The 27,331-nt window shown below is 30.3% G+C and overlaps 4 protein-coding genes across 5 annotated transcripts; 1 reads left to right on the forward strand and 3 right to left on the reverse strand.

The window, feature by feature from the left end:
- The first annotated feature begins 1,472 nt into the window (after window positions 1-1,472).
- Window positions 1,473-2,375, forward strand: LOC114176748. The gene has a single exon (XM_028061887.1). The coding sequence runs from the start codon at window positions 1,545-1,547 to the stop codon at window positions 2,166-2,168; it is 624 nt and encodes a 207-aa protein (XP_027917688.1). The 5' UTR covers window positions 1,473-1,544; the 3' UTR covers window positions 2,169-2,375.
- A 7,514-nt stretch (window positions 2,376-9,889) lies between these two features.
- Window positions 9,890-13,653, reverse strand: LOC114177443 (serine/threonine-protein kinase HT1). Its single transcript, XM_028062781.1, has 3 exons — window positions 12,555-13,653; window positions 11,814-12,269; window positions 9,890-10,807 (listed from the first exon to the last, which is right to left on the reverse strand). The coding sequence occupies exons 1-3, from the start codon at window positions 12,993-12,995 to the stop codon at window positions 10,559-10,561; spliced, it is 1,146 nt and encodes a 381-aa protein (XP_027918582.1). The 5' UTR covers window positions 12,996-13,653; the 3' UTR covers window positions 9,890-10,558.
- Window positions 13,654-17,697: 4,044 nt separating this feature from the next.
- LOC114176407 (tropinone reductase-like 3) lies at window positions 17,698-19,619 on the reverse strand. The gene is made up of 6 exons (XM_028061448.1): window positions 19,392-19,619; window positions 19,177-19,293; window positions 18,605-18,739; window positions 18,362-18,487; window positions 18,185-18,286; window positions 17,698-18,110 (listed from the first exon to the last, which is right to left on the reverse strand). The coding sequence occupies exons 1-6, from the start codon at window positions 19,518-19,520 to the stop codon at window positions 17,961-17,963; spliced, it is 759 nt and encodes a 252-aa protein (XP_027917249.1). The 5' UTR covers window positions 19,521-19,619; the 3' UTR covers window positions 17,698-17,960.
- A 1,676-nt stretch (window positions 19,620-21,295) lies between these two features.
- Window positions 21,296-25,990, reverse strand: LOC114176148 (EH domain-containing protein 2-like). Of its 2 annotated transcripts, none has more exons than XM_028061086.1 (16): window positions 25,665-25,990; window positions 25,493-25,572; window positions 25,237-25,305; window positions 25,079-25,136; window positions 24,446-24,501; window positions 24,298-24,340; window positions 24,152-24,213; window positions 23,589-23,702; window positions 23,339-23,441; window positions 23,172-23,221; window positions 22,932-23,060; window positions 22,607-22,858; window positions 22,432-22,511; window positions 22,017-22,143; window positions 21,729-21,872; window positions 21,296-21,654 (listed from the first exon to the last, which is right to left on the reverse strand). In XM_028061086.1, the coding sequence occupies exons 1-16, from the start codon at window positions 25,747-25,749 to the stop codon at window positions 21,469-21,471; spliced, it is 1,638 nt and encodes a 545-aa protein (XP_027916887.1). In that variant the 5' UTR covers window positions 25,750-25,990; the 3' UTR covers window positions 21,296-21,468. The 2 variants fall into 2 exon arrangements, with proteins under 2 accessions (XP_027916887.1, XP_027916888.1); XM_028061087.1 differs by having other exon boundaries at window positions 21,371-21,654; window positions 24,298-24,337.
- Window positions 25,991-27,331: the final 1,341 nt, after the last annotated feature.

Consider the following 27,331-nt stretch of genomic DNA (forward strand, 5'->3'; position numbering starts at 1 on the left):
TGTATATATATATATATATATATATATTTAGTAAATATAATAATAGTAAAATAAGCTATGCTACTAATTTTTGTTTTAAGTACTGAATTAGGAACATTTTTTATTACATTTTTTTCTAGTTCTTTATTTTGAAAAATCAACTATTCTAAGGAAAAGTTTGCGCGTGGATGTATAAAACACAAATTCAACACATAAAATTGGACACTATTCTGTTTGCATAACAATCAATGATAATTTGGAAGAACTTTTTCTGGTGAATTTATTTTAGATCATGTTCGTAATTTTAATAGATAGTGTACACTTGAAATATCCTAATAGTGTATTAATTAAAGACACCCTTTGTTTTTAAATAAATTAAAATGTAATTCAGTGTAACTTATTCAATTGCTGTAATTTAAAATTGGCTAATACTTTCATTAATAGAAAACTTATGCTCAGTGTACTTTCAAACTTCAATTTGTACCCTCGGTTACCTTAGCACACTCTTCTTTTATATTTATTTTTAAAATAAAAAATGTCACATTCTATTAGCATACAAACAAATATTTGAGTTACCAGGAGTCTTGGTTCCATGAATTTTTTATTTTTTAATATACATGTAAATATTTTCAAATATTAGAAGATTCAAGCATATAACAAAAAATACTATTTTTTTTATTCTAGTAAAAAAAAATATTTTATTGTTTTTAATACATCAATTTTCGAAAATTTTATCGTTAGATTCTAACGTGTTCCTACTTTCAAGGACGGAATCAAGAATTAGATACTGTATAAATTTTAGAAATTATATACCATGTTTTTTTTTAATTATAGTGTATGTTAAAATAAAACACTTATTTTCCTTTTCTTTTTCAATTATTAGTAGCAAACTGTTCTTCAGTTGTTGTTGAGTTTTTTTTTTTTTTATAAATAATTTAACGAATAACTTAAGTTTTTGTTTGTTTTGTTGAAGATATAATAAATAGAGTTTTTGTGAAAAACAAATATTGGGTTACATTTTCCATATGAGAATGTTTGGTAGACATTAACTCCATCAATCCCCTCTTTGGTGGTTGTGGCAGAGAATCAAATTCTGTTTTTTTAATTTTCTTCTCAATAATTACTATTGGACTAAAAACTGGTTATTGTAGTGTTATTACAGAAACATTTTTTTTAATAAAAAGGGAAATTGAGAATAGAAAGGCAAAAACCCTAATGAAAGTATGTACTTGGGGTAGTTGCAGAGCATACCAACTTGGAGAAAGAGAGAAACAGAGTAATTAAGTTCCACAAATGTCGAAGCATCGACAGCGACAAATCACAGCCGTGGGACCCAACCCAACGCTGCACAAATCACAAGCGTCCAATTCTATACGGCTGGGTCGCACCAACACCCGCGCCGCACCCGATCCCTCCCAACCTATTTTATTTTCCTTTTCATATTCACATTCTCTCTCTTAATAGTTAATAGAAGAGAATCAGAATAATAATAAAAGTTCATCAACCCTTCAAACCTCAAACTTTTGTTCCCTTCTTTCTCTCTCTCTCTCTCTCTCTCTCAAACGATGAAGAAGCTCTACCGTAAAGGAACCGTCCACCCCTCCCCCTCTTCTTCTCCGCCGCCGCCAACCATCTCCGACCACCTCTCCTTCCTCCCCGCCGCCATCCTCACTCTCACTCTCTCCCTCTCACCGGAGGACCGGGAAGTTCTCGCTTACCTTCTCTCATGCTCCTCCTCCTCCTCCAACAACAACAACAACCACTTCTCCAACAACCACCACCGCCGCAAGAACCCTAAGGTGGTCGTCGACGGCGATCATCCCCCCCTCTTTAACTGCTCCTGCTTCCGCTGCTACATGAGCTACTGGGTGCGCTGGAACTCCTCTCCTAACCACCAACTCATCCACGAAATCATCGACGCCTTCGAAGACTCTCTCACCCACACCGCGAAACTCTCCAGAAAGGATAAGAGAAACAAGAGGGGCTCCAAGACCAAGCCTCCCGAGTTGACTCGCTCCGAGTTTCACTCTTCGCCGGCCGAACCGCTCCCCGAGGGGAGCAGTGGTAGCGGCGGCGGAGAGGTTGAGGTTGGTGAAGGCGGTGACGGTGGTGACGGGGAGGAGAAAGGGTCCGTTAGAAGGTTCGTTAGTTTCATCGGAGAAAGGATTTGGGGTGCCTGGGGTCCCTGAATGAGTTTTGAAGAGAAAAGGTGGGTTTAATCTTTACCCTTTCTTTCTCTCTTTTGTTTTTTATTTATTTCTAAACTCTTTTTTTTTTCTTTTTGTACATTAATCACTTATCTTGAATGTATAAAAAGAAATGGCAGTCTCTGTTTCTGGTTTCCATTAGTTTTGTTACAGTTTGAATGAAAGCATAAGCATAGCCATTATTTATCTTCTTCTTTGTTTGAACTTAGCTAAAACCTGAATGTTCCTCATTTATAGGACACTGTCCTTTTTAGGGGTATTGAGCCGATAACTAATTCTCTTAAGGGAAAGTGACCTAATGGATTTGTAGTGTTTTTACTTATTACAGATTCCAAAACTTTTGGTGAATGGAATGATTTGATTCAATTCTTTCAAAGACGGAGCTTTGATTTTATTTTGACTGCCATATGAAGAAACATAACTAAAGTAACACTGAACATGTCTGGGAAATTTAAGCTGGATGCCAACATGATTAATTTCACATCAAAATGATTATTAGTTATTGTGAATGGAACATTTTGAGATAGAGACATAACTAAAAGTTTACATTAGAAATAATATTACATGCATACATATAGAATTATTGCCATTTGCTAATGTGGCTAAAGAGTTTTTGCAGAAATTAAAATAGAGGGCCATAGATTTTGTCTGTTATTTATGGTAATTTTCTGATGCCCTGTTTGGTGGGTGTTGTTTGGTTGAGAAGATAGGAGAAAGGAGTGTGGTATTTTTTGACAACTATTTTTCACTTCATTGTATTTTTTTATTTGGTTTTCTTTTTAAAAGCACTAATAATGAGTGGAGCCCTTGAACCCTATGATTTATGTGTTACTGATATTTTATAGTAAATATTTTTTAATATAATGGGTGAATGATGATTAATTGAATATTATTATTATTATTATTATTATTATTATTATTATATATGGGAGTAGTAATAGAAGTGAGTAGGAGATGGTGATTTGTGGTGGGCAGAGATTCAAAACGAAATTGGGCGGTGGGGCTTTGAATTTCATTCCCAAAACTGCCCCGTGGCTGTTACGATTGTTGGTGGAGGAGACGAGGGCAGTATCGGAAAAGCAATTTAATTTAAGGTTAAAAAAAGAAAGTATTTATTTAATTTAAGAGTAATAATTAAGGTGTTAATTTAAGGTTAATGAATTAGGGAAGAAGGAGGGTTAGGTGTCACGCAGAACGAGATCGGCGAAAGCAAAGAAGAGAGCCACAAAAAGTTGTTCTTTTTCTGTCTCACCAATCCTATTCTTCGTTTATCTCCAAGAGTCTTGTCCTCAAACTCTCCATCTCTATTTTTTTTTTTAAATAATCTTTTTAAGTACTTTTGTTTTTAAATATTATCACCATTAAAACAATTCCACTACTTCCTCCATCTTTTCTATCAGATTTTTATAACTACTTTATGTCCAAAAAAAACTGTTTACTTAGTGCATTTGTGGATGAAACTTAAAATTGATTTTCGACGAGACATTCGAAATTGATTTTAAGAAAATTATATTTTTATTCATTCTTTTATTTATTATTTTAATTATTTATTTTGAGTTTTGTAATGATGAGTTAAAAATGAGTCAAAATATTATTATTTTTTATTTTAATAATTAAAATAATGTTAATAAATTATTTGAACGGTTTCTAAAATAATTTTATGGTAAATTTATTTTAATGTTAAAGTAACTATTTTTAATTTCTCTGTCAATTCAAATTGATATTTTGAAAATATAAATTTTACCTACTTCATCCAAACACACCTTTGCAGTTAAATAATTGTGTCTTGGAGATGAAATGTTAATAGAGTTTTAGTTTTTAAAATTCAATATTATGAGCTTCTTAATCTCGGTGATAAGGAAAATATTGTTAAAAGAAAGATGAAACTTTTCCGATGAAAAATAGTCAATGCAAATTATAATTACGAGTCTTGGACGATAGAGAAATTTCGAAATAATATTTTATAACTGGACACTATGTAATAAAAAATTATTTTCGTTATCTTATAAATTATTGTTAAGTTATTAATAAAAAAATTTAGAATATATATATTATAGAAAGGATAAACAAAATCGAAAGAATGAAAATCATGAAAAAGAATAAAAGTAGTTCTTGTATAAGAGATAGTTTAAACTAAAAAAATATAAATTAAAGATAAAACTTATATTGGTACCAAAGAAGGATAAATATTTTTTTAGTATATAAATATGAAATTAAATTTTTTTTATATTTTAAATTTTGATATATTTCGATTATATTCTTACAAAATAATATATATAATTATTTTAACTCAACAACATTATTTTTTATAAATGATATCCTAAACTAGTATTTGATCTAAAATGCATCAAAAAAACTAACATAAATTTCTTGTTAATTTTATTTTGAATTTTTTTCGTAAAAAATACTTATAAATTTTGTTAAGAAAAATTATTTACATTAAATTATTATTATTTTAAAAGAAAAATTGTATGAAACATTTTTTACAAAAAAAAAATTGTTAATAAATTTATAAATTTTATAGTAGAAAATAATTATTCACAAATAAATTATCTGTCAATTAAAATTCTTACAAAAATGATAAACACAAAGTCTTGCAAAAATTTATAACAAATTTGTAAAAAGAATGTCATGAAATATAAAAAAATTCTAATAATGACAATTTAAATTAATAAAATAGTTAAGAATTATATTAGTTATATTTATTTACTTTTATTCATTTTTAAAATTTAATGATCAAATTATATTAAATTTTAAAATAATAACAAACTTCAATTTTAAGTAGAAACCCAGAAGATTAAAAATATGTGTACGATTATTTGAAAGAACGATGGGATGTATTGTACATTTTAAAAATATAAAAATGACACAAAGTTAGTTAAATTAAGTAGTACACTTTCCTTAGTTTTCTATTGATTCTTAACTTCGGAAAGTATTCTAATTATAAAGTAACATACAAACAACATTGTTCACATAAAAGTTGCACTTCAAATATTTAAAGTATAACGAAACATCCTAAAAATAAGTTTTATAAACGTAAACAATTCATTATAAACTTTTTTATAAATAAATCTCAATACTCTATCGTATTTCACAATAAACATTTAAATTATAATATTTAAAACTCAGTACAAAAAATTTAAATGCATATCTCTTCTTATTCTTGGGAAGTATGTTTTAAAAAAATAACATAAATAATATATTAAATATGGTGATTAATGTGAATAATACTACTTCAATTTCATAGAAAAATATTTATAGAAAAACAATAATATTTCAAAAACTAAATAAATACATTTTTAATTTATATATTCAACATAAAAATAAAACTTTAAATTTATTTTTTTAAATGTCCACACTAAGTTAAAATTGGATGTGGCATTAAACATATTTCATTTTTAAACAAATAACATAAACCATTAGTTTATACATACTGGAATTATGTAAAGTATTTTTTTAAAACTTTAATTTGCGATCTGTGAATGATAAGTCAGTGTATTCGTATTATTATCTTCTTCTTTTTTAAATTTAATATGTTAACAATTTAATTCTTCATAATTAAATCTTGTTTTTTTTTTCCTTTATTTAGTTAATCTAAGTAAGATTTAATTGTATATTTGTGCTCACTCATAGATAGTTATATTTTATTTTAGTGAATGGATTAGTTCGAAAAGATTACTATACACCACCTCACGTCGCAGCAAATATCTTTGATTATTAGATTGTATGAGACATTTTGATGAGGGCTTTCTTCACGCTTTTTGCCACTTGCACTACTTTTATTTGTTACACTAATCATGATGTAATCATACTTTATTATTCATAATGATATGAAAATAACTTCTATTTATATATATTAATATGAATATGAAAAATGAAATAAAACAATTAATAACAATCTTCAGATAAATTTTAATGTCTTTAATTAGTATATGTTCAATTAAAAATTGGGTGTGATGTGACTTCTAATTTCTTTTTTCTTACTTTGTTCGGTTTTATGTGTGAAGGAGATGGATGACACTTTTAAAAATGTTTCATTTTCATACAATAAATAGAGTGAAAGGTTAATCCAGTTTAATATTTTAATCACTCCAATAAATATAAACATTTTTCTACCATAATATCCGAAGGACACGTCATTTATATGTTTATATTGTGTGGCCTTCAAATTTAACGTATTTTTTTTCTAAGATTGTATTTTATAAATACATATATAATTTTGATATATATTTATAATTAATACAAGCTTTTTCTTGAAAAGGATAACTTGTAATTTTTTTAATTTTAAAAAATTCATGTTGGTAAAATCTACATTAAAAAAAGAATTCTATTAGAATGTGTAAAATATCAGTTGAATGAGATTTCAAAATGTTTTCAACCACAGCACCCCGTTACATAATTTATTTATTTAATAATGAAGCTGTCAATAAAATATTATTTACTTAACTAAAAAAATTATAGTTTAATTAAGTTAAAAAAAAAGTAAAAAATTAAGCAAATCCACCTTTAAAAAGTATTACAATCTACTTATCATCATTTTTGTTTTATATTAAAAAATAATGAGAGTATTTAAAGTCTAATCAGCTTATATGTGAGATTACTACTTAAGAAATTAATAATTAATTTTGTTTTTTATAAAGTACCGTGATAGAGTATATGAAATTATGAAGGGTAATTAATGGAAACTCCTTTTGTTTTTTGTGTCATAATTTTTAGTTTAATAAGCCTTGACTTTGTGCTATCTATTAACTTATGATCATAGCTTTTGTTGGGAGTAAAATTTCAAACTTGTATTTTCCCTTCTCTCACGGTATCACTCTAAATAATCTTCTTTAGTCTTTTGCTTAGTCATTAAGGAAACCAATGTATAATAAAGTTTCCATCCGATACAATCATGTGATTAAAGAGACAAATAACATGTAATTAGAGGACAGTTATTTCACTGTGGTATATTTTAAATACTAATCAATTATTCTTACTACTCTGATGTTTTTTTTTTTTCTTCGATAAAATTGATAAACATTTCCTATAATCACCACCTATAACTTTACTTTTTGATATATAGTCAATTACTTTGAATTTTTTATTGGATCATTAAATTTAGGGTTAAATATGTTTTTTTGTCCTCAAACTTTCAGTGAAAATTAGAATCAGTCTCTCCTCGAAACTTTGACCCAATTTAGTTCCTCGACTTCAGAACTGCGTAAATTTAGTCCTTTCAAGCAAATTTTGTTAAGTTTATTTAACGTTTCAAACGCATGCATCTCATGATAGCATTTGAGATGATGTTTACACCGTTTGACACGTTTTTTCTTTAATATTAGTTAAAAACCTATCATGAAACGCATTTGAAACGTTAAATAAACTTAACAAAATCTGATTAAAAAGACTAAATCTACACAATTTTAAAGTTGAGGGACTAAATTGGGTCCAAGTTTCGAAAATGGACTAATTCCAATTTTCACTGAAAGGTGAGGGATCAAAAATATATTTAACCCTTAAATTTAATTTATACTTTTAAAATTATAATTAAGTTTTATATTATTGCAAGTGTTAGTTTGTGTTGCTTGTGGAGGTCCATCAATAACGATATGTGATGTTGAGAAAATGTTAATTTAATATGGATTTATGAATGTACATATTAAGAAAAATAACAGGAATTTATTAACTACAAAAACATTTTAATGTACATATAATGAGATAATAATTAATTTATAAAAAATATTTAAAAAAGAAACTTGTCGATCATGCACATTGAGTTTTAACTTTTGTAGCCTTCTCTAACCTTGACCTTTGCTCACTCTCCCTCCATTCTATGATTAGGACTAGCCCTTACTATGCAGAAAGTGGGTGATAATTATAATTTTTTTATTAAAAGTTATATAAAGTACATGTTTGGTAAAATTAGTTTAAAAACTGGTTTAAGGGATTTTGAACAATTAGTTAAACATGAAAGTAAGTTGAGATGAAAAAGCTAAAATCTGTTCATTTCACCATACTTCCACATAAGTTTTAATTTATAGATGATTTCTTTAAGATTTTTTTTTTCTATTCTACATTTGACTATTAATATTATTCTATATCTTAAAATATTTTCAATTGAATTTAAAATATAATAAAAATAACATAAATTTAAGCAAGAGCTACACTGTGATTAGTGTAATGATCAAAACATTATATTATTAAAACAATAGAATAAATAATATACTTAGCGTGTTCGATTTTTCACTTAAAACTACGTGAACTCCAACTCAACCTTTCAACGCAGTCAAATGCTCAAAATTTCCAAATTCATGGAATTTATTTCACATAATATTTTTTGGAAGTGCCAAATGTAAGCATAGTTACAATTTTGGCAATTTTTAATTTTATTTTTCGTGAATGACGAGGAATTGATAAGGAGAAAAGTTAGTGGAGTTAGGTATTGGGTCCGTCATGTCTTCTCACTTTTCAACTATGATTCTCATGCGCCCATAAATTAAGCTACTTAATTACCAGATAATGCACCAATGATCCAAGTTTTTTATTTCAGTTGGTAAATATAAAGATACAATTAATTTTAATTTCCAATAAATCAAAATTGTGTTTTGTTTAAATTGATAAAGTAACATCACTTCCAACACTCATGCAGTTAGAAAAATATTTTTTTTGACACATACACCACCACCAGATACAATTTACTTTTAAAAATATTTTGTCACTAAAAAGAATTATATTTGTAAATTAGAAAAACAATAATATATGTACGGGTACATTTAATATTTAATAGTTTCGTATCGTTTAGAAATCGATACAATATAATTAAGTTATACTAGATTCTCTTTTTAAAACATTGGGCATGAGTTTGAGGGTTGATAAATGGTGAATTATAAGCTTTTCAGAGACCAAAACAGAAAAGAAAAAGGTTAAATATGTTTTTGGTCTCTCAAGTTTCAGTGAATTTTAAAATTAGTCTTTTTTTGAACCTTTATATCAATTTAGTTATTCATATTTAGAAATACGTGAATTTAGTCATTCTTATCAAATTTTGTTAAGTTTATTTGAAATTTTAAACGTATTTTATGATAATATTTGAGTTAACATTAAAGCGAAAATGTGTCAAACGGTATAAACAATTTAAATACTATCGTGAAATGTTCTTGAAACGTCAGATAAATTTAACAAAATTAGGTTAAAAAACTAAATTTATGTACTTTTAAAGATGAATGACTAAATTTGTCGAATGTTTTGATGAAGAACTAATTTCAAATTTCACCCAAACTTGAGAGACAAAAACATATTTAATCCAAAAGAAAATGAGGAAAGTTGGGCTGGATAGTGGGTAACAAGGAGGATGTTTGTGTAGATAATTAACCGCCAATGTAATCTCAACAACCAAATGTTCCAAAAATAATTAAGTGTTTTCCTTTTCATGTTTGCTATTTTTCTAAGGCTACCTTTCAAGATACTGCTAGATGCTTTAACACACAGCTGCACCACAGATTTTTTAGACACATGTGTCCCACTACCAAACAAACAACGTTTTTTCCCCTTAATAGCAGATCCTCAAAGAAAGTGAACAAAAGAGCAATCAAAAAACATCAAGAGTAACAACTCACAGATACTACTTGTAATATTAAATAGCAATTACATATAATCGGTACACAACTGATATAAATTCTACAGTATTATTGTGTGACACTTAAGCATTAGAAGTTGCACTTCGAATCTACCCAATTCCTTCAATCACAACTGAACTCAAAATTTAATTATTCATGAGCAACCATCACAGTCCAAATCTAGTCATTAATTTATAGTTAGCTTAATTGAAGTGGAAATTAACTTCCAAGACAAGAAGAGGGATAAGACATAAACATAAATGAGGGTTCCAACAGTAGTGTAGTTTTAGTTAAGAATAATGTCAGCGTTTGTGGTGGGTGGGTGGAAAATTGAACAGTTGCCAATGTATTAATGCAGAGTAGTACATGTTGTTTGGTAGGATGGAGGCTGTTGCTTTGTTGAGTTTGGTTAACATACGGTAGTTGAGGTTGGAGTGCTTCAGATTACAGTTTCGATTTCTGGCGATATATTTTGAAGACACAGTAAAAAAACAGTATAGAAAAATTCAACAGAGAATTCAAATTTTTATATCGAAGTAATGAATTCCACTTGTAGTAAAGTTGTGTGTGTTTGGGAATGAAGAGATTAGCAGATAACAATTCGGTTGTACCTGTCTTTAATGAAATAAGTGATCCCTTTGACACAACTGAAAAAAGGTACAGTTACATAATAATAGAGTTGAAAGAAGATGAAGCATGTATAATATAATATCTATAACTTATAAGAGCTTCAATATGGATTGATGACAACAACAATATACCTTATATAGGGAATCAAGCCTGTACAGGTATGGAAGAAGTCATAGAGACGCAACCTTTTAAGCGTTCAATGATGATGTTTTTGCTGACAAGGCCTGAATGATGAGTCAGAGGAAGACCCTCTTTCACACACTCATCGTACTTCTCCAGAGTGCACACGATGTCACTGAAATCTGGCCTCTTCGAAGGGTTTGCATTCCAACAACGTTTTATGAGATGAGCAAGTGCTGGTTGGCAACTAGCAGGAAGTGGAGGCCTTTCGTTCTGCTCAATTAACTCAAATCAGTGTTCAATAAAACAACCTTCACAGAGTAATAATAACAACAACATCATGCATTAAAGACACACTGACACATTAATGGAACAATTGTTCACTCAAATGTTTTCCAACTCATTGGGCCATTTCGAGAGTGGTTGTTTGAGGAGGGAACACATCGAAGGCCCATCCATTTTACCCATTAATGGATTCAATTCTAGTCAAGACTCATGTTGGCCCATGGACCCCCTCTCACAAAAAGTCAAGATCTTTGGACTTGCTTTTGTACTCTTTGCATCGAATTCAAAACAAAGTTTTGACCTTAATCTCAAGGGGAAGTTAGTACAATTCCTACGTGGAGTTAGCTTAAATGTTGTCAAATAGTTCCGAGCTTCTACCTGGAAAAATGCTACCTTGCTGGCAACAGTAACTGCGCCGGATGCTACGTTATTAGCCACGAGCCTCATTTGTTCCATCCTAGGAATTACACTTGTCAACAACACTTCCTCAATTAGCCTACTTTTTTCTACACAAAGTTTCTGTTCTACACGAAATTTCACTGACCAAATTAAACCTTGATGTTGCTACTCAAAAGATCTTGACAAAAGCTATTAATGTAGCAGTTGCAATTTTATGTCACGTTTTCCTTTCCGTTTTATGGTTACAATAACATCTTACCTATTTTTTTATACACAGTCAAAAGCATTTTGGACGGCCTTATTTTCTTTCTTTGAATGGGTTTATAGAAAAATCTATCTAATCAGACATAAGAAGTATTAAGCATCGATGAAGGTAACATCAATTATTCTATGGTGTCGGAGTTCAAATAGATCGAGTCACAATCAAATCGTGTATCATGTCGTGTCGTTTGAACTATTACATTGTAATAGTTATAATTTTTCAGTGATCCAACAAGTATAACACTAGGTACTAGATTCAAGAGTTGTCTCTTTAAGATTAAGCAGAGAGTTATAAATTGATGCAGCATTATATGGATAGGGATAGGGATGTGACCTTCTCAGCAACAGCAAAAGCAGCTTGAACAGGGGTCATTCCCTGGAAGGGGAGAAGAGCAGTGGTGAGTTCCCAGAGAACGATTCCAAAGCTGTAGACATCAACTTTACGAGTGTATGGTTTTTCCTTAATCATCTCAGGGGCCATCCAACGATACGTTCCCATGTTTCCCTTGGTTTCCCGACACCGTGTTTCCAGACACGATGTTCCAAAGTCTGCCACCTTAACCCTCATCTCATCGTTGAGAAGCAAGTTATTTGACTTGAGGTCTCTGTGGATCACACCCTGCGAATGAAGGTACTCCATGCCCCTTGATATGTCAAGAGCTAACCTTAGTATGGTTTCTGTCGAAAGAGAATATGGTTCTTTCTTGTTCAGATACATCCTCAGAGTTCCTTGTGACATGTATTCTGTTATGATACAGTACACTGGCGGTTTTTTACAAGCTGCAATAAACTGTAAATTAATACACCTTTATTAGTCACCCCTCCATCTTCAAAATCTTACTCATAAAAACAAACCAAAGAAAAGAACCTCTCTCCTAATAACTACTCTTTTTTTATGCATACAACATGATTATCTATAGAACTTTGAAGTCAAAAACAGTTCAAACAGTGCTCTGCTTCAATTCCAAATCCGACACAGACAAAAACTCATAAAGCTAAACAAACAAAAAACATGAGTGTATGTATGTTCACAGACTAACAGTGGAGTGCTGTGGAGTTTGAAGAGGTTAATCACCTGCACTATGTTAGGGTGAAAGAGACGTGAAAGTAAAGCAACTTCTGACTTGAATTGCTGTTCGAGCAAGCCTCTTCTCTCCTCGTCCTGTGTGGGGATTCTGACCATTTTTACAGCAACAGCTCTCTGCTTGTAAATTCCTCGGTAAATTCGACTGTGAGCACCAGAAGCAAACTTGTTACCGATGAAAAGTTGAGAAAGGTCTGCAGTCCATTCTTCTTGATCCTCCTTTGATGCTTCCCATGTTTCCACATTCTCGGAGTCCAATATCATGGACCATGATTCCAAGCTGTCGAATCTTCTTCTCTCCATGTTCTCCAAGTCAGAATCCAACCGGGCCCTCGAAGACGAAGAGGGTTCTGGCAGAGGCTTACTCTTGAACCTCCTCAGACGAAGCGCATGGAAACATGAGCCTCCCATTGAAGTTCTGGCAAAGTGCATGCCTCTGAAACAGATATGCGCAGTGACCGATGCTTGCTTGTCAAAACAATCTGTCAAAAGTAGATTTTCTTCTGAATGTGTGAACCGATTTCAGGAAGTGCATAAACCGATTCCGAAACATAGGCTCCAACAGAAAATGAAGAACAGGAAGCAGAATACGAGTCAAAATGACTCATTTACGAATTCAGAGAAGACCCTTTTGGATTGCAAAAGATTTGTTCATATCAAGCAATTGTCTCAAAGCTGTCAAGGGTGAAAATTTCTGCAAAACATGAACATAAGAATTGGAAGTAACTGCAGGGAGCGTTGGTGAAGATGGGAATTGTAAGGAGATAGATAGAGATGAGATGAGAAGAGAAGAGAAGAAGCAGTTTTCACGGTTTGTTTCTGGTAATAGGAGGGGTGAGGAGGATTAGGTCGTGTAGCAGCATAAAGATGAATTCAAAGGGTGAAGCTTCAAGGGTGTCTCGTGAGTGCTTGGTTCAAAAGTGGAGCCAGAGAGAGAGAAAGAAAGAGAGACTTTTTGCTGGATTTTAATTTAATTGAGCTACCTTGCTTCTCTGTTCGCGTTTCTTTTCTTGCATGCATCATCACATCATCAATGATAAGTGGCCACAGTGCAAAGCATGGTAGATTTGAGCTTTGCGTTTTGCTCATCCAACAATTTTGTGCTTTTCATTCTGCTAATAGTTTGGGATATGTCCCATGTTGCATCCTTTAACTGTAGCACCAAATTGTTAGCACCAAAAAAGGTTCTTCAATGCATGTACATGTGGCACCTAACCTTGTCAAAAAGATAAAGATTAAAGCGCACACAAGAGCCAAGTCAAGAACCGTTTGATCCAAATGCCACGCATGATTCAACTCTTAGTTTACCTTTCTTTTCTTTCTTCCCACAAAAAAAAAAATGTACTGAAAGGTACAGAAAGTGCGTGCAGTACCTTAACTGAGGGATTTTTTATTTGGATTTGCATGAACTATATGTGTATTAATTCCTTCTGGGATAGTCAATTCAGTAGATTAGATTGATGCAACTTGATGAGTTCTTTAAGCATTTCAATTGTGGATCATCTAAGCTCATAATATTCTAATTGAAATTTTGCAAAGGAAGGGTTTCTGAGTGTGGAATCAGACCTTTTAAATAAAAAGTGAAAGGTGTGTGAATGAGAAGACATTATAGAAACATATATAAAGATGAAAGATTAAGGAACAGAAAATATCAATGCTTCATTCCAATCCCTCTCAGTAGTTTGATTCCAAAATACTACCACCATGCTATCCATGACATTTTTTTTCCCTTCCTAATATACCGGTCAATTAATTTTTAGTTACAATTAATAAGTCTTATATTATATAAAGAATAAAAACAATTTTAATACACCTTTCTATTTACTACCTCATTTTGTAAGAACAAAATTATGAGACAAACTTTAAACTTCAAAGTTGAACATATTTAAACGTGGTTAAACTTTTATGTAAATACTTTTTATAAATTAATTTATTTATAATATTTTAAAGTTATTTTTCTTATCTATGTATAAAAAACAATATGTTTTTAATTGAATTTTCTACTGCAACTTTTCCTATGAGTGCAGAGGATTCTTATTTTTTAGAGTTAAATATGATGGCAGTCCTTAAACTTATATACAAAATTGATATTTGTTTATGTTTCAAATTTTGATACATTTTGATCACAAATTTTAAAAATAAATGAATATAATGTTTTGATTTTATTGATAGTTATTTTTTATCTTTTATGTATTAAATGATATTCAAGATTGATATTTGATCTCTCTACACAATTCATTACACAACCATTCAAATATCAATTTGGAACACTCTTTTTAACACAATACAAAAGAGAAATTAACGTTAATGAGTTAAAATAATAATATTAATTCATTTTTTAAATTTGGGAACAAAAATACATCAAATAGTAAGAAAAAAATAAATTATATTTTTGCATCCGAACTTAAGAACTACAAACATATTTAAATTTTAAAAAAAAAAATTTAAGATAAAAATTCATATATACCTATTTAAAATTAAATCTTATGTATATTTATTCTAAAGCTCAATATCCATTGAAATTCTTGTTTTTTTCACTAATTAACATTAAATAGAAAATATTTATGTACAAAAATAGATAAACGAAAAGTATGTTTACTTTTCTTTTTAATTTTTTTCCCTTCTATATTATTTGGCAAATCTTACATTTTAGGGTTAAATATGTTTTTGCTCCTTCAAGTTTTATTGAATTTTGGAATTAGTCCCTCTTCGAAACTTTATACCAATTTAGTCATTCATCTTTATAAATGTGTAGATTTAGTCCTTCTTACCAAATTTTATTAAGTTTATTTGACATTTTAAGCGCATGCATTTTATGATAATATTTGAGTTAACATTGAAGCAAAAATGTGTCAAACGGTGTAAATAATTCAAATACTATAATGAAATGTGTTTGAAATGTCAGATAAACTTAACAAAATTTGGTTAAAAGGACTAAATTCACACATTTTTAGAGATGAAGGACTAAATTGGTCAAAATTTGTGATGAGTGGCTAATTCCAAATTTCGCTGAAACTTGAGGGACCAAAAACATATTTAATCCTACATTTTATTTCAGATATAATATAGCTGTTATTATTTTTATCAAGCGACAAATATTAAATAAGTTACGGACATAAGTCTCACATAAAAATTTCATTAAATGATTATAGAGTTGTACGAACCAGATACAATAAGTTTGATTTTTCTTAATAAAAATTTCTTTACATGCTATATCTATCATAACTTTTTGTTGATTGATAGTTGATAAAAAACATTAAGAAAATGTATCAATCAAGCACGGTAACTTATATTAAATAGTATTTTTAAAATTTAATATTGTTAAAATATATATTTATTCAAAAGGTGTCTTTTTAATAATTTAAAAAAAGTTGCTATTGCGTACAGACGTGAATGCAAAGTATAGATGAAGAACAAGGTTCTCCAACAAAAATTGCATCTATAGTTTACCCTTGATTAATCATTCTCTTTCTGTTGTTCTTTTGTATATTGGATGAAGCTATATTTATTTGGTAGAGAAAGTGTGATTGGAAGAAAGAAAGAGCAAGGTAGATGCTCCTTATAATGGAGCAGGAGAATTAAACTAAGACAATTATATCATATAGAATACATAATAACATATGTAGTAAATATTATCAATCTTTTGAGTATATTATCATTTTAGAAAAATTATCTTTCAAATTTGAATAATTTTATAGATATAAAACAAGTCGAATAATTATAAGAGAGAAAGAAAAAACTAAGATAATACTATATAATAAATTTTCAGTACTTTAATAATTTAAACGGGACAAGACGAGTACTATGACATGTATGAAAATGGGACAGGTATATACATACTTATTCCCGTCCTTATACATAATTGAAAAAATTGGATATTTTATATTTATATCTAATTATTTTAATCAAATTTTGTAAAATTTATTTGACGTTTCAAACACATTTTATAATAATATTTGAGTTAACATTGAAATAAAAATATGTTAAACGGTGTAAATAATTCAAATACTATATTGAGATGCGCTTGAAACGTCAGATAAACTTAACAAAATTTTATTAAAAGAACTATTTTCACGCATTTCTAAATATGAAAAACTAAATTGATCAAAAATTTCAAAAAAGACTAATTTCAAATTTTACTAAAATTTTTAAAAAACTAAAAATATATTTAATCTTATAAATAAAAAGATCATATGTCAGCCCAAAAAAGAAGAACCATACATTTAAAATATATTTTCTTTTTAATTTTAACTTTGGAATACCTGCTAAACTTGAAGTTAAACATTACTTATGTACAATGCCTTCCGAGATGCTAACACAAGAAAATATCATTGGATGAAATTACTGTGTTTGCACATGACTACATTTTGATAAATAAATTTTTCACCAACTATGTTCTGAAAAGGAATCAAAACAAGAGAGGCAAAATCTGGTAAATAACAAAAGCATTTTTTTTTGTTTAAAATGAGCACTCTAAAATAAAAGAAATGCATTTTAAAGATAAATATAACCAGCCTCAATAGTTTAAAACTTAAGGTTATAATAAACTTAAGGAGAAAAAAAGATATTTAAACAAAGAACAACATAATTTGACTCTATCATTTTCTTATACTAATATTTAACATAAATACTATTATTTTATTTCAAAAGTTTGTTTATATTTGTTTTTATTAGTTAAATATAATACTTTATTATTAAAAAGCGCTTATTTCAAACTTTCGTTTATACATTTATTTATATTAGTTAAATATAATATTTTATTATTAAAAAAATTGTTAAATGGAACTAAAAGAAATAAAAAATGAGTGCCAAAAGATAATTTTTCTAAACAAAGTCACAACACATCGCACTTGGAGAGAAGTTCTCTTCAAAAGTTGCCTCAACTTTTCAAATACTCCGTAGCAGTAGACAAATACCCGTGAATTGACACTTACCTGGAGGGTACTTTCGGATAAACACGTATTTGATACTTTTTCTTTTTCTTTTTCTACCTTCCAATGTAAATTTCCTAATACTCACTCTCCTAGTGTACATAACTTTTTTTTTTTCCTTTTAAAATGTGATAACTCATAATATCTTTAACAATCCCGTTTTTTTATTTGTTATTAAAATTGTTAGAGGTAACAGACTTATATCCATCTTTTTGTAACCTTTTATTTATAATGTATTCTATACATACTAAGAATTCAGCCTATACTTTTATCTTTTCTATTTCAACAACCCCAAACATAGCTCAGTAATATCCTTGCGGTATTAAAAAGAAATTGAAATAAACACTGTTCAAACCAAGTGAACATATATCCCCATGGGTGCAGAGGGGCCATAACAAGAACTTCAAATAATTTATTGCTAACAAGAACTTCAAATATGTGCTGACTGAGAGAATAATAGTGGAAGCTACAACCTTGAAGGCGTTCCTCCTGCAACGACTATAGTCTCTCCTGTTATATAAGAAGCATCGTCAGATGCCAAAAATGCTGTTGCAGCAGCCATGTCTTCTGTTGTACCAAGCCTTCTAAGAAATGTCTTATCTTCAAGATTTTTCCTCTGCAGTAACACAGAATGATTAAATGTCGAGGAATGGGATTCAAGGGAGGAAGAAGGGTTCAGAAAACACTCACCACAGCTTCATTAGTTGTAAGGAATGAAGCAAAATTGGTCGGCACAAAACCAGGAGCAACACAGTTTACACGAGTGTCAGGGGCCATTTCTGCAGCCAGGGCCTACCCAACATATTACAAATCATTAGCAAATTAATAAAAAGAAAAGTTAGTAACAATTGCAGGTCAAGTACTAACTTTGGTAAGTCCAAGAAGAGCTGTTTTGGTCACTCCATACATAGCCAAAGAAGGTGGCGGGTTATAACCAGCAATTGAGGAAATGATAACAACAGAAGAACCCTTCTGCAAGTGAGGCGCAGCATCCTGCATAAACCAATCACATCATCAGCACATCTTATCAAGATGACATGAAAAGAAAATGCTGAAAAAACATATGTATCAAATTTGTTTTTGTTTTGGTCATTTCACGGAGTTAACTACCTTCAAAAGAAGTATAGTAGCTTTGACATTTATCTCCCATAACTTGTCAAGGACAGTGTCTTTTGTTTGCAAGATGGAATCAACAGAAGGATTTGCAGCAGCATTAGACACAACAACATCTATCTTTCCATATTTCTGCAGAAAACCAGAATGTTCAATCATATAATATCAGAACAAAGTTGGAAGACAGATTTCAATTTTATAGAAACTATGTATTGAAGAAAATGAAGGCCAAGTATCAGTCTAACCTCTTGATGAAAACAACAAATAATAATAAATCTGAATGAGATTTAGACTGGTACAAAATATGATCAAGATGGCCAAGATTACACACTGTGATATAATTAAAAACAATTTAATTTTACGGTAAGATTCAATAGATATGTAAATTTAGTATAAAGTGTTTTTAAAAGCTCAACTACTTAGAAATCCTCCTTGGTATTATAAAAAAAAACAATAAAATTACTGTACAGCAAACTTTTACAACTACGAGTTAAAAGTGATAGTTTAGAGTGTTAAACTAGCTGTATATGAAAAAAGAAAGAAGTTGATAATTGATCTGAAGATCTGACCTGCACAGTTTTGTGAATCAAATCCTTCCGTTGCTGAGGATTAGAAACATGACAAACAACCCCTAACACTTCAATTCCTTTTGCCCTCAGTTTTTCCGCCGCCGCGTCAACATTTTGCTGCGGCAATTGAAAGAGATGAAGATGAGGATGAAAGATATGAAGGGAAAACCTAAAATTGAGTGGATGGAGAAGAAATTAAGAAAGGGGAAATGAACCTGTTTGCGAGAAGAGATAACAACGGATGCACCTTCGAGGCCAAGCCTCTCGGCTATGGCTAAACCGATTCCCTGCGTGGAAGCTGTCACAATCGCTACCTTTCCTTCAAATCTCTTTGACTTCACCATTTCCACTTTCGATGCAATCCAAGCTAACACTCACTCACCGCAACGCCCCAGACTTAACCATCCGTTTAAACACTTTTTTATATTACCTTTAAACACTTTTTAGTGAATTTTGGAATTAGTCCTGAAATTTTGAATCAATTTAGTCCTTCATCTTTTAAAATACATGAATTTAGTCATTTTAATCAAATTTTGTTAAATTTATTTGACATTTCAAGCATATTTCACAATAGTATTTGACTTAAAATTAGAGTAAAAATGTGTCAAACAGTATAAACAACTCAAATACAATCTTAAAATGCGTACGAAACATCAAATAAACCTAACAAAATTTGATTAAAAGGACTAAATTCACGTATTCCGAAAGATGAAGGACTAAATTGGTCCAAAGTTTCAAAATGGACTAATTCCAAAATTCACTGAAAGTTAAGGGACCAAAAACATATTTAACCCTTATTTAAAAATATTATTATGTCTGAAAAAACTAAAGCCAATCATAAAATTACTGTTTAATTTTCATTATGTCAATGCAGATTCTTACATTATCAATTACTTCAAATATAAGTTTCGAAATAAATATTATAAAAAATAAAAACTTTACTACGAGTAAGAATTCATGATTTAAAAAAAAAAATCTTTATAATATTTAATCTTAAATCGAGTTTAATGCTCAATATAATTGATAAATTATTTGGCCCAAAGTAATTAATTGACCTAATTTGTTAACTTTTTTATTATATCTCGGTAAACATTTCTTTAGTACTCAGATAATTATAGCCCCAGATGGATTTAAGGTAATTTGGAAGTGAAATGCTTTTTGGTTGTACTCAAAGGCGTTGATTTGAAGGGAAGAATTATTGCAATTGCCTTTAAGATTAAATTAAAATATTTAATATATTTTAAATATCTTATTTATTGTTTATGACGTCTTTTAAATCTCTTATTTATGGCTTATTAATAAGCGGGAGAGATTTCTCTTTCACACATTCTACAAAAAGAAACATTTGAGTTGATTTCTTAACTAGGACTAATGTTATAAATTGCAAATAATAATAATAATAAGAAGAAACATTATTTTATATAAAGTGTTTACTTCATAAGATAAATTCAAATAAGAAAAGTTCTCAAATACATTTTAAGTTAATTTGTCAAACAATTTCTTCTTTATTTTTTAAACATGTTTGACATGAAATTTAAACTAGATATAGATTATTTGAGCAGCTTACAAGTTTATATGAACAAATTAAAAGTAATTAACAAACTAATTTTTATCCTAATAGTAGCAGAGGATGCTGGTCTTGTTGGTGACACGGCTTAAGCGTGACGTAACCAGATTGGCCTAAAACTAGACATGGTAACTTGCAACTGTAAAATGTTTAGAACAGAGAAAAGGGACTGAACATTTAATAGGATAATAGGAGTTAATTTAATTTGATACACCTTCACATCCTGAGAGAGTAAATTAAGTTAATTGACTTTCAAAGACAATAATAATTCAAAATATAGATAGAAATTGAATCAACAAAAACTTTTTTAGAAAGCTGATCTTGTAAGTTTTCTATTTATCAATTTTATCTATCATATACATTCATACATACATACACATACATACATATATACTGTTTCAATTTTTTATTTCCTTCGTTAATTTTTATTTCAACAAAACAGTGCTCGATTTTCATTAATTTTTCTTTCTTTTATTTCCTATTAAATTTTGATAATCACAAAGTCAAACATTCAATTATTTTAGATTCGATATGGTGTTCTTGAGTTTGAGGTATAACTGAGGAGAAAAAAAAATATAATATAGTTAACGGCTTTTACACAGTAAATTTCACTATGGATTGCCAATGGGCTACACTACGATAGACAGTGAAACATGAAAAAAAATTCATCATTTATATAAAAATCTCAGCCTAAAAACAATCATAAAATGGAAAACCTTTTTAATTCAATCATAAGGATTTCTGAACTTTTTTAATAACTCTGGTATTTCGTATCCAAGCATGTCATCAACCGCTTGAATCATTTTGGGCTTTAGTTTCTCAAATTTGTCAATGCTGTAGCCACTCAAAATCTCTCTGAAGTGTTCTACATCGGGAAAATCACCAGCTGGTAGATGAAACTCCCTTTGAACCTGCTTAGCAAGGTCATATATGATAAGAATTAAGAAATTAGAGGAAACAAGGGAGAAGAAGTGAAAGGAGAGACCTTTCTAAATTCGTCTTCAAGATTCTCTATAAGCCTTTGTTGAGTCTTAGCTTTGCCCATCATTGCTGGCATCTCATTCCTAAGATGACTAATTATATACGCATGAATTTTAGCAGATCTAGCACGTTTCACAAATTCATTGATCTGCACAGTTAACACATTATAATTTAGAACCAGAAACAAAAAATAATATATTACAAGATAAACAAGTATTAGAAGGATTACTAGAACGACCTGCCATACGCACTTAATTCACATATTTGAAGGATTAAGAAAATAGGACCATACCCGACTGTCGCATGCCTTTCTTGGAATATCTACCAAGTCTGCAAGAAGATCATTCTGTTCCTTTTCAAAGAGCTCCTGTCCTAACGGGCCAACAAATCCTTCGGTTATAGGCTTATCATTAAATGAGCTGCAAAGAAAAGTAAAATAAACTTAAAACTGATGTTTGCGAACAAATTAGAGGAATCGATGGATGGGATATGAAAGCAATGTGAAACATCAACAAATGCTAAGCATTTTAAAAGTAAATTTCAACCACAATGTGTTAAAAAGACAAATCAATTGGTCAACAAAACTGAGATCGAATAATGTTCAACTGCAACAAGACAGTACAGTCTTAAATGAATGTTAAATACTTGAATCGAGTCATCGTAAATAAAGCAGAAATCATTAGCAGTATGTAAAAGATGAAACCTACCCAATATATACACGCATAACTTCTGGAGTATTCAGAACTTTCCCCAGAGACCACATCAATGCTCCATAAACTCTCATGAGCTACGTTATTAAAAATATGAGGTATGGAAACAAGTCAAAAGTAAATCACAAATTTATCGAGACCAGGAGACAAAGAGTTGACGGCAGTGCATTACTTGTTGAGTATCAATTTGATCCGCTTTATTCAAAACCACGCGAATCTTGTCATCATGACCGTGTAGAGACCCAATTACACGTTTAAATTCGTCACTAATGTCAAGTTTATGAGGATCAAATAGCAGAAGTATCAGATCACATTTTGCAGCAAACCAAGATATAACACCAGTGAAGTCATAACTTCGTTGAGTCCTTTGTTTTTCTCCAGAGAGGACACCAGGAGTGTCCACAAATGTTATTTCATCTAGCAGCTGAAAGAAAAAATTGTTTCAAGTTCAAGGACAAATAAATGACACAAGTTGTAAGCATATATAGAAAACTCACTGGATGTGGTAGTTGAGAACACTGGAACTTTGACAAAAATGAACCACCAAAAGTTGACAGGCCACTGAAAGGCATACTAGCATCAACAGCTACTGTATTTCCAGGAATACTCCTTTCATCAGAACCAGACTACAAGTAAAAAACACATTCAGCTTTGAACCTCCATGAGCACAAGAAAAGCACAAATGAACACGAATTAACAATTATCAAAGCTCATGCTAGAAGAGTGGATTATGGTACCATGACAACCACAAATCTGTCCGTTGTAGGCTCTGGTCCAATGTGTGCACCTGTGCGAATAATTAACCGGAGACAGGATCAATAAAGTAATTTATATCCCTTCATATATTATTTGCACGAAGGATTTCAAATAATGCGGCTGCTAGAATACCCACGACTCAACCAACCTGGATAATCGCATCGTAGCATATGTTTTATGAAGGTTGTTTTCCCTGTGGAATATTGACCAAGAAGCATAACCATTGGTTTAGCATCAAAATCACTGTCGGTCTGAAAGACAAACCATAGACATTCTTAAACTGAATATTTCACATTTACCTGAATAATAAGTCATGTTAATTAATTAATATGCATAAATGGGGAGTTCACAAAAATTTGGCATATTTTATTTATATATTGGGTGTACAAGTCGCTTACCAGTAATGGAGATACAAAATCATTGAATTGATAAGTGACCTCCAACGGCCTTAGCTTTTCCACATACAATCTCTTCAAACCATCGATTATTGATGTAACTGCATTCAGAGGTAACTAAAATAGACCAAACTTTTATAATTAGAATATACCTGGCAATCAACTAGAGTAACACTAGGCCTGTGTAATTGAGCTTGAAAAGTAATGAGTTCACAAGCGCACATTATTATTAATTTTAACCTAGTAATCACGTTTATCTAATATTGCCTTGTTTGCATCAACTGATTTGTCATAGAATGAACATATGCAAGAAGAATGCTATCAATTCTGAATGCATCATCTCTTAAAGTAATCCAACCATTCACAAGTTTAAAGCTGTCTTTTAATTTTTGCACCATACATTAAGTATCATTAATTCACACAATCTTCACAAGAATAAACCAAATTTAAGAAATTTTTACATTTTTTATTCACCTGTAAAACCAAAGTCACTTTTCATTTTCTAAACTCTTTTAAAAGCAAACTACGTATTGTTGTTCAAATGGGCATTGATTTGGGGGACTCACTTTCTTCACAGATTTTGGAGCAGCCCATGAATTGAGGGACAAAGGCTGAGGTTGAGCAGTCCCTACATATTATCAGTAAATAATAGAATCAATATTAATTACACAGTACAATGTCATGAATGTGGAAAAAAAATTACATGTCTAACCAAATGCCTCTGGTTGGGAATGTAATGTCAAACTCTTTGTCTGCTGAAAAAGAAAAGGGAAAGGAAAAAACATTTAGAAAAATAATCAACAGTACTAAAATTATCTAATTGCTAAAAAAAGACAAGGTGAGGTACACAAATTGCTCACATCTATTAAACCATCAAGCCCTTCCATTACTGGAGATTTAATACTTTCCTTGTCAACTGAAATCAAAAGAAATGGAATAATTAAAATGCATTGGAAGGAACGAATGCTGAATACTAGAAAGTATTAGGAAGGACAGTCTACGAATTTAGACAGAAGGGAAACTTGTATCTTTGAATCCAATAGATAACATATATTCCCATTGCACCAATATTTTGAACCGTTACTCATATTGAGACCAACATGGCTCAATAAGTTTGGCTGGTTATCCATTTCCGGAAGTATCATGACCAGCAGATTTCCCCAGGCCTGTTTCTCCTTCCGTATTGCATGAAATTTGGATTTATAGGACTTGAGAAATAAACCTCAACAATGAAGCAGATGATGAACGTTCTTTTACACACATACATATTTCAGTTAATTCATCCTTGGAGTGATACAACGAATGACTCGTATCAAGCCAAGTGATTCAGAGATCACATATAAAAGCGGCCATGACATGGGATCTCACTTAAGTTTCCTTACCACCACACATGGAACACGTCGTTCCACCAAAAAAGTGGGTAAGCATCTGATAAGGTAAAGATCAATACAAAAAAATAGCAAGCATGAATGACATTACACAGGTGAACTTACTTTCCGCTTTAAGGATATCTGAGTTGATATTGTATCCTGCTTGTGCCAGTGCAACGAGCTGTTTATTAAAAAAATAAATAAAAAATCAATTTGAAAGTAAAATTCTGATATCAGATTATCCATATTAAAGCCAAGAGTCGGTATTTAAAAACCCGAACCTGCATTGCGATAACAAACTCTTGAAAACCAAGAAAGCCCTGTCTTTTAGCATCAGCGATAGCCCAAACCTATGGAGAGCAATTAAGCAAGTATAGATTAAATTTCACCAAAATCGGAAATACAACTAAACTAGTTCAACTTACGAAGAATGATTATAGCTGGAAAATCAGTCCCGGCAACTTAATCCGAGAATGGCATAAAAATTGAAGACTCATTGTAAATTGAAAAATGAACAATAAGAAAGGGAATATATACATGCTTGAGTTGAGAGCGAGACAAGTTGGAGAGAGCAAAGAACTTGGTTGCATCATTTCCAGAGATACGGGCGTCTCCATCTACGATCAAATAAGAGAAGAAAAGAGAAAAGAATGAGTTGCATCCTAATGCGAATGGAGTTGAAGAATGAAAGGAAGCGAAGCAGTAAAACCTGAATCGGCCAAGATGAACCATTCTTGATACGTCTTCAATTGCTCTTTGGAACAAGAATCGATCCAATCGGAGACTGCTTTCATCTTCGAAAATGAATCGTTTGACCCGAACAATCCCTAAGCTGAGCCTACCCTCGATCTCGAGGGTTTGCTTATAGTTCAGTTGAGAGTTCCTTTCCTTGGTTTTCAATTTTGGGGAAGATTAGTAATCTAAGTGGAGTTTTGCTTCGGTGATTAGCGGCTAAGATCCTGTTCAATTAGTTTGCTTCTGATGGGGCCCTTATTTAACGCAACACGAAAGATCCACGAGGATACCCTGGATTTGCGGATACGCTATTTTCTCATCATTTTGAACTTTTGAATTGGATTGCAGCGCCATTATCCCCACTTCTACTCTATTATTCTTTTGGCTTAAATATGTTTTTGTCCTATTTTCGTAATGATCGTTATGATTTTATTTTCACATCATATTTAAAATATTTTTATGTTTTTGTCCTATTTTCGTAATGATCGTTATGATTTTTATTTTTACATTATATTTAAAATGATTTTTATTTTGATTGAATGTTTAAAATGATCATTATTTTCGTAATTTGTGTTTTATTTGGGTACACGTAACACATCCTAATATAAACTGTGTCACATGTACAATGATCCGTCAATGATTTAAACAGAGTTACAAAAAATGACCAAATAAAATACGAATTGTGAAAATGAAAATCATTTTAAATATTCGGTCAAAATCATTCTGTCAAAATGAGGACGATGCATAATAAACACTACGAAAATAAGAAAAAAAAATATTTAAGCCTATTTTTTTTATGAAGTATTCACAATTTTTAACCTTATTTTCCTACCAAATGTGGGACATTATAAAAGGAATTGTCTTAACTTGCTCCTACGATCTTTATTATAAATATGTGTTGAAAGAGAATTTCTACTTTGGTGCCTATTCTAAGAAAATACTCCCTTAAGTATTAAATTATGTACAAGTATAAATATTTGAGGAAATAAAAAACAAAGAGCAAAACATTATTTTCAAGATTTTTCTTTGAATTTCATCAACCAACGTGTGTATTTATTTAGTCAACTGTTTACTTATTGTTGGTTGAGGAAGTAAATTCTACTATAAACGATTTCTTTTATAAAATAAACCATTTAAAAAAATTATCTAAATAAATCTATTTCACTTTAATTTTCAAACTATACTAGTTTACTGCTGACACTGAGAATTCAGTGCTCCTAACTTTCTCGTTCAGTTGTTACAAATTCCAATATGTTTTTAAATTTTATTGAACAATGGAAGAAAAAAACTAATGATATTGTTTATCATTAAGAATTTGATTAAGCTTCGCAACATATGACCATTAAATATGTGTAATTTAAGAATCAAAATGAGAACAAGTTTGTTTGAATGAATATTTTTAAAATATGTAAATTTTGAGAAGAAATTATGCTATAAATTGTTGAAAAGTTTGTCAATAATCAAATTGTCACAAGTAAATGATTTATGATATCGATACTTAAAATTAAAATTAAATTATGTATTTTAATTTTATGATATTTTGTATTATATATATATATATATATATATATATAAAATGAACTATCTAATCTTTAAAATAGTAATATTTTTATGATGATATTAATTTGTAATTTTTAATAT

Source organism: Vigna unguiculata, chromosome 3, assembly GCF_004118075.2.
Source record: "Vigna unguiculata cultivar IT97K-499-35 chromosome 3, ASM411807v1, whole genome shotgun sequence".
Taxonomy (NCBI): Eukaryota; Viridiplantae; Streptophyta; class Magnoliopsida; order Fabales; family Fabaceae; genus Vigna; species Vigna unguiculata.

What these genes read in the sequence shown, in the direction of transcription:
- LOC114177443 (XM_028062781.1), bottom strand. Translation starts at nt 12,995, where the DNA reads ATGCACTTTGCCAGAACTTCAATGGGAGGCTCATGTTTCCATGCGCTT. An exon ending in TTCACCCTAACATAGTGCAG is followed by an intron (nt 12,270 to 12,554) that starts GTGATTAACCTC and finishes ATTAATTTACAG; the next exon opens with TTTATTGCAGCTTGTAAAAA. An exon ending in CTTTTGCTGTTGCTGAGAAG is followed by an intron (nt 10,808 to 11,813) that starts GTCACATCCCTA and finishes TTAATTGAGCAG; the next exon opens with AACGAAAGGCCTCCACTTCC.
- LOC114176407 (XM_028061448.1), bottom strand. Translation starts at nt 19,520, where the DNA reads ATGGTGAAGTCAAAGAGATTTGAAGGAAAGGTAGCGATTGTGACAGCT. An exon ending in CTCTTCTTGGACTTACCAAA is followed by an intron (nt 18,287 to 18,361) that starts GTTAGTACTTGA and finishes TATGTTGGGTAG; the next exon opens with GCCCTGGCTGCAGAAATGGC. An exon ending in TTACAACTAATGAAGCTGTG is followed by an intron (nt 18,111 to 18,184) that starts GTGAGTGTTTTC and finishes GTGTTACTGCAG; the next exon opens with AGGAAAAATCTTGAAGATAA.
- LOC114176748 (XM_028061887.1), top strand. Translation starts at nt 1,545, where the DNA reads ATGAAGAAGCTCTACCGTAAAGGAACCGTCCACCCCTCCCCCTCTTCT.
- LOC114176148 (XM_028061086.1), bottom strand. Translation starts at nt 25,749, where the DNA reads ATGAAAGCAGTCTCCGATTGGATCGATTCTTGTTCCAAAGAGCAATTG. An exon ending in ATTTTGTATCTCCATTACTG is followed by an intron (nt 23,442 to 23,588) that starts GTAAGCGACTTG and finishes TTTGTCTTTCAG; the next exon opens with ACCGACAGTGATTTTGATGC. An exon ending in ATCAAATTGATACTCAACAA is followed by an intron (nt 22,512 to 22,606) that starts GTAATGCACTGC and finishes TTAATAACGTAG; the next exon opens with CTCATGAGAGTTTATGGAGC.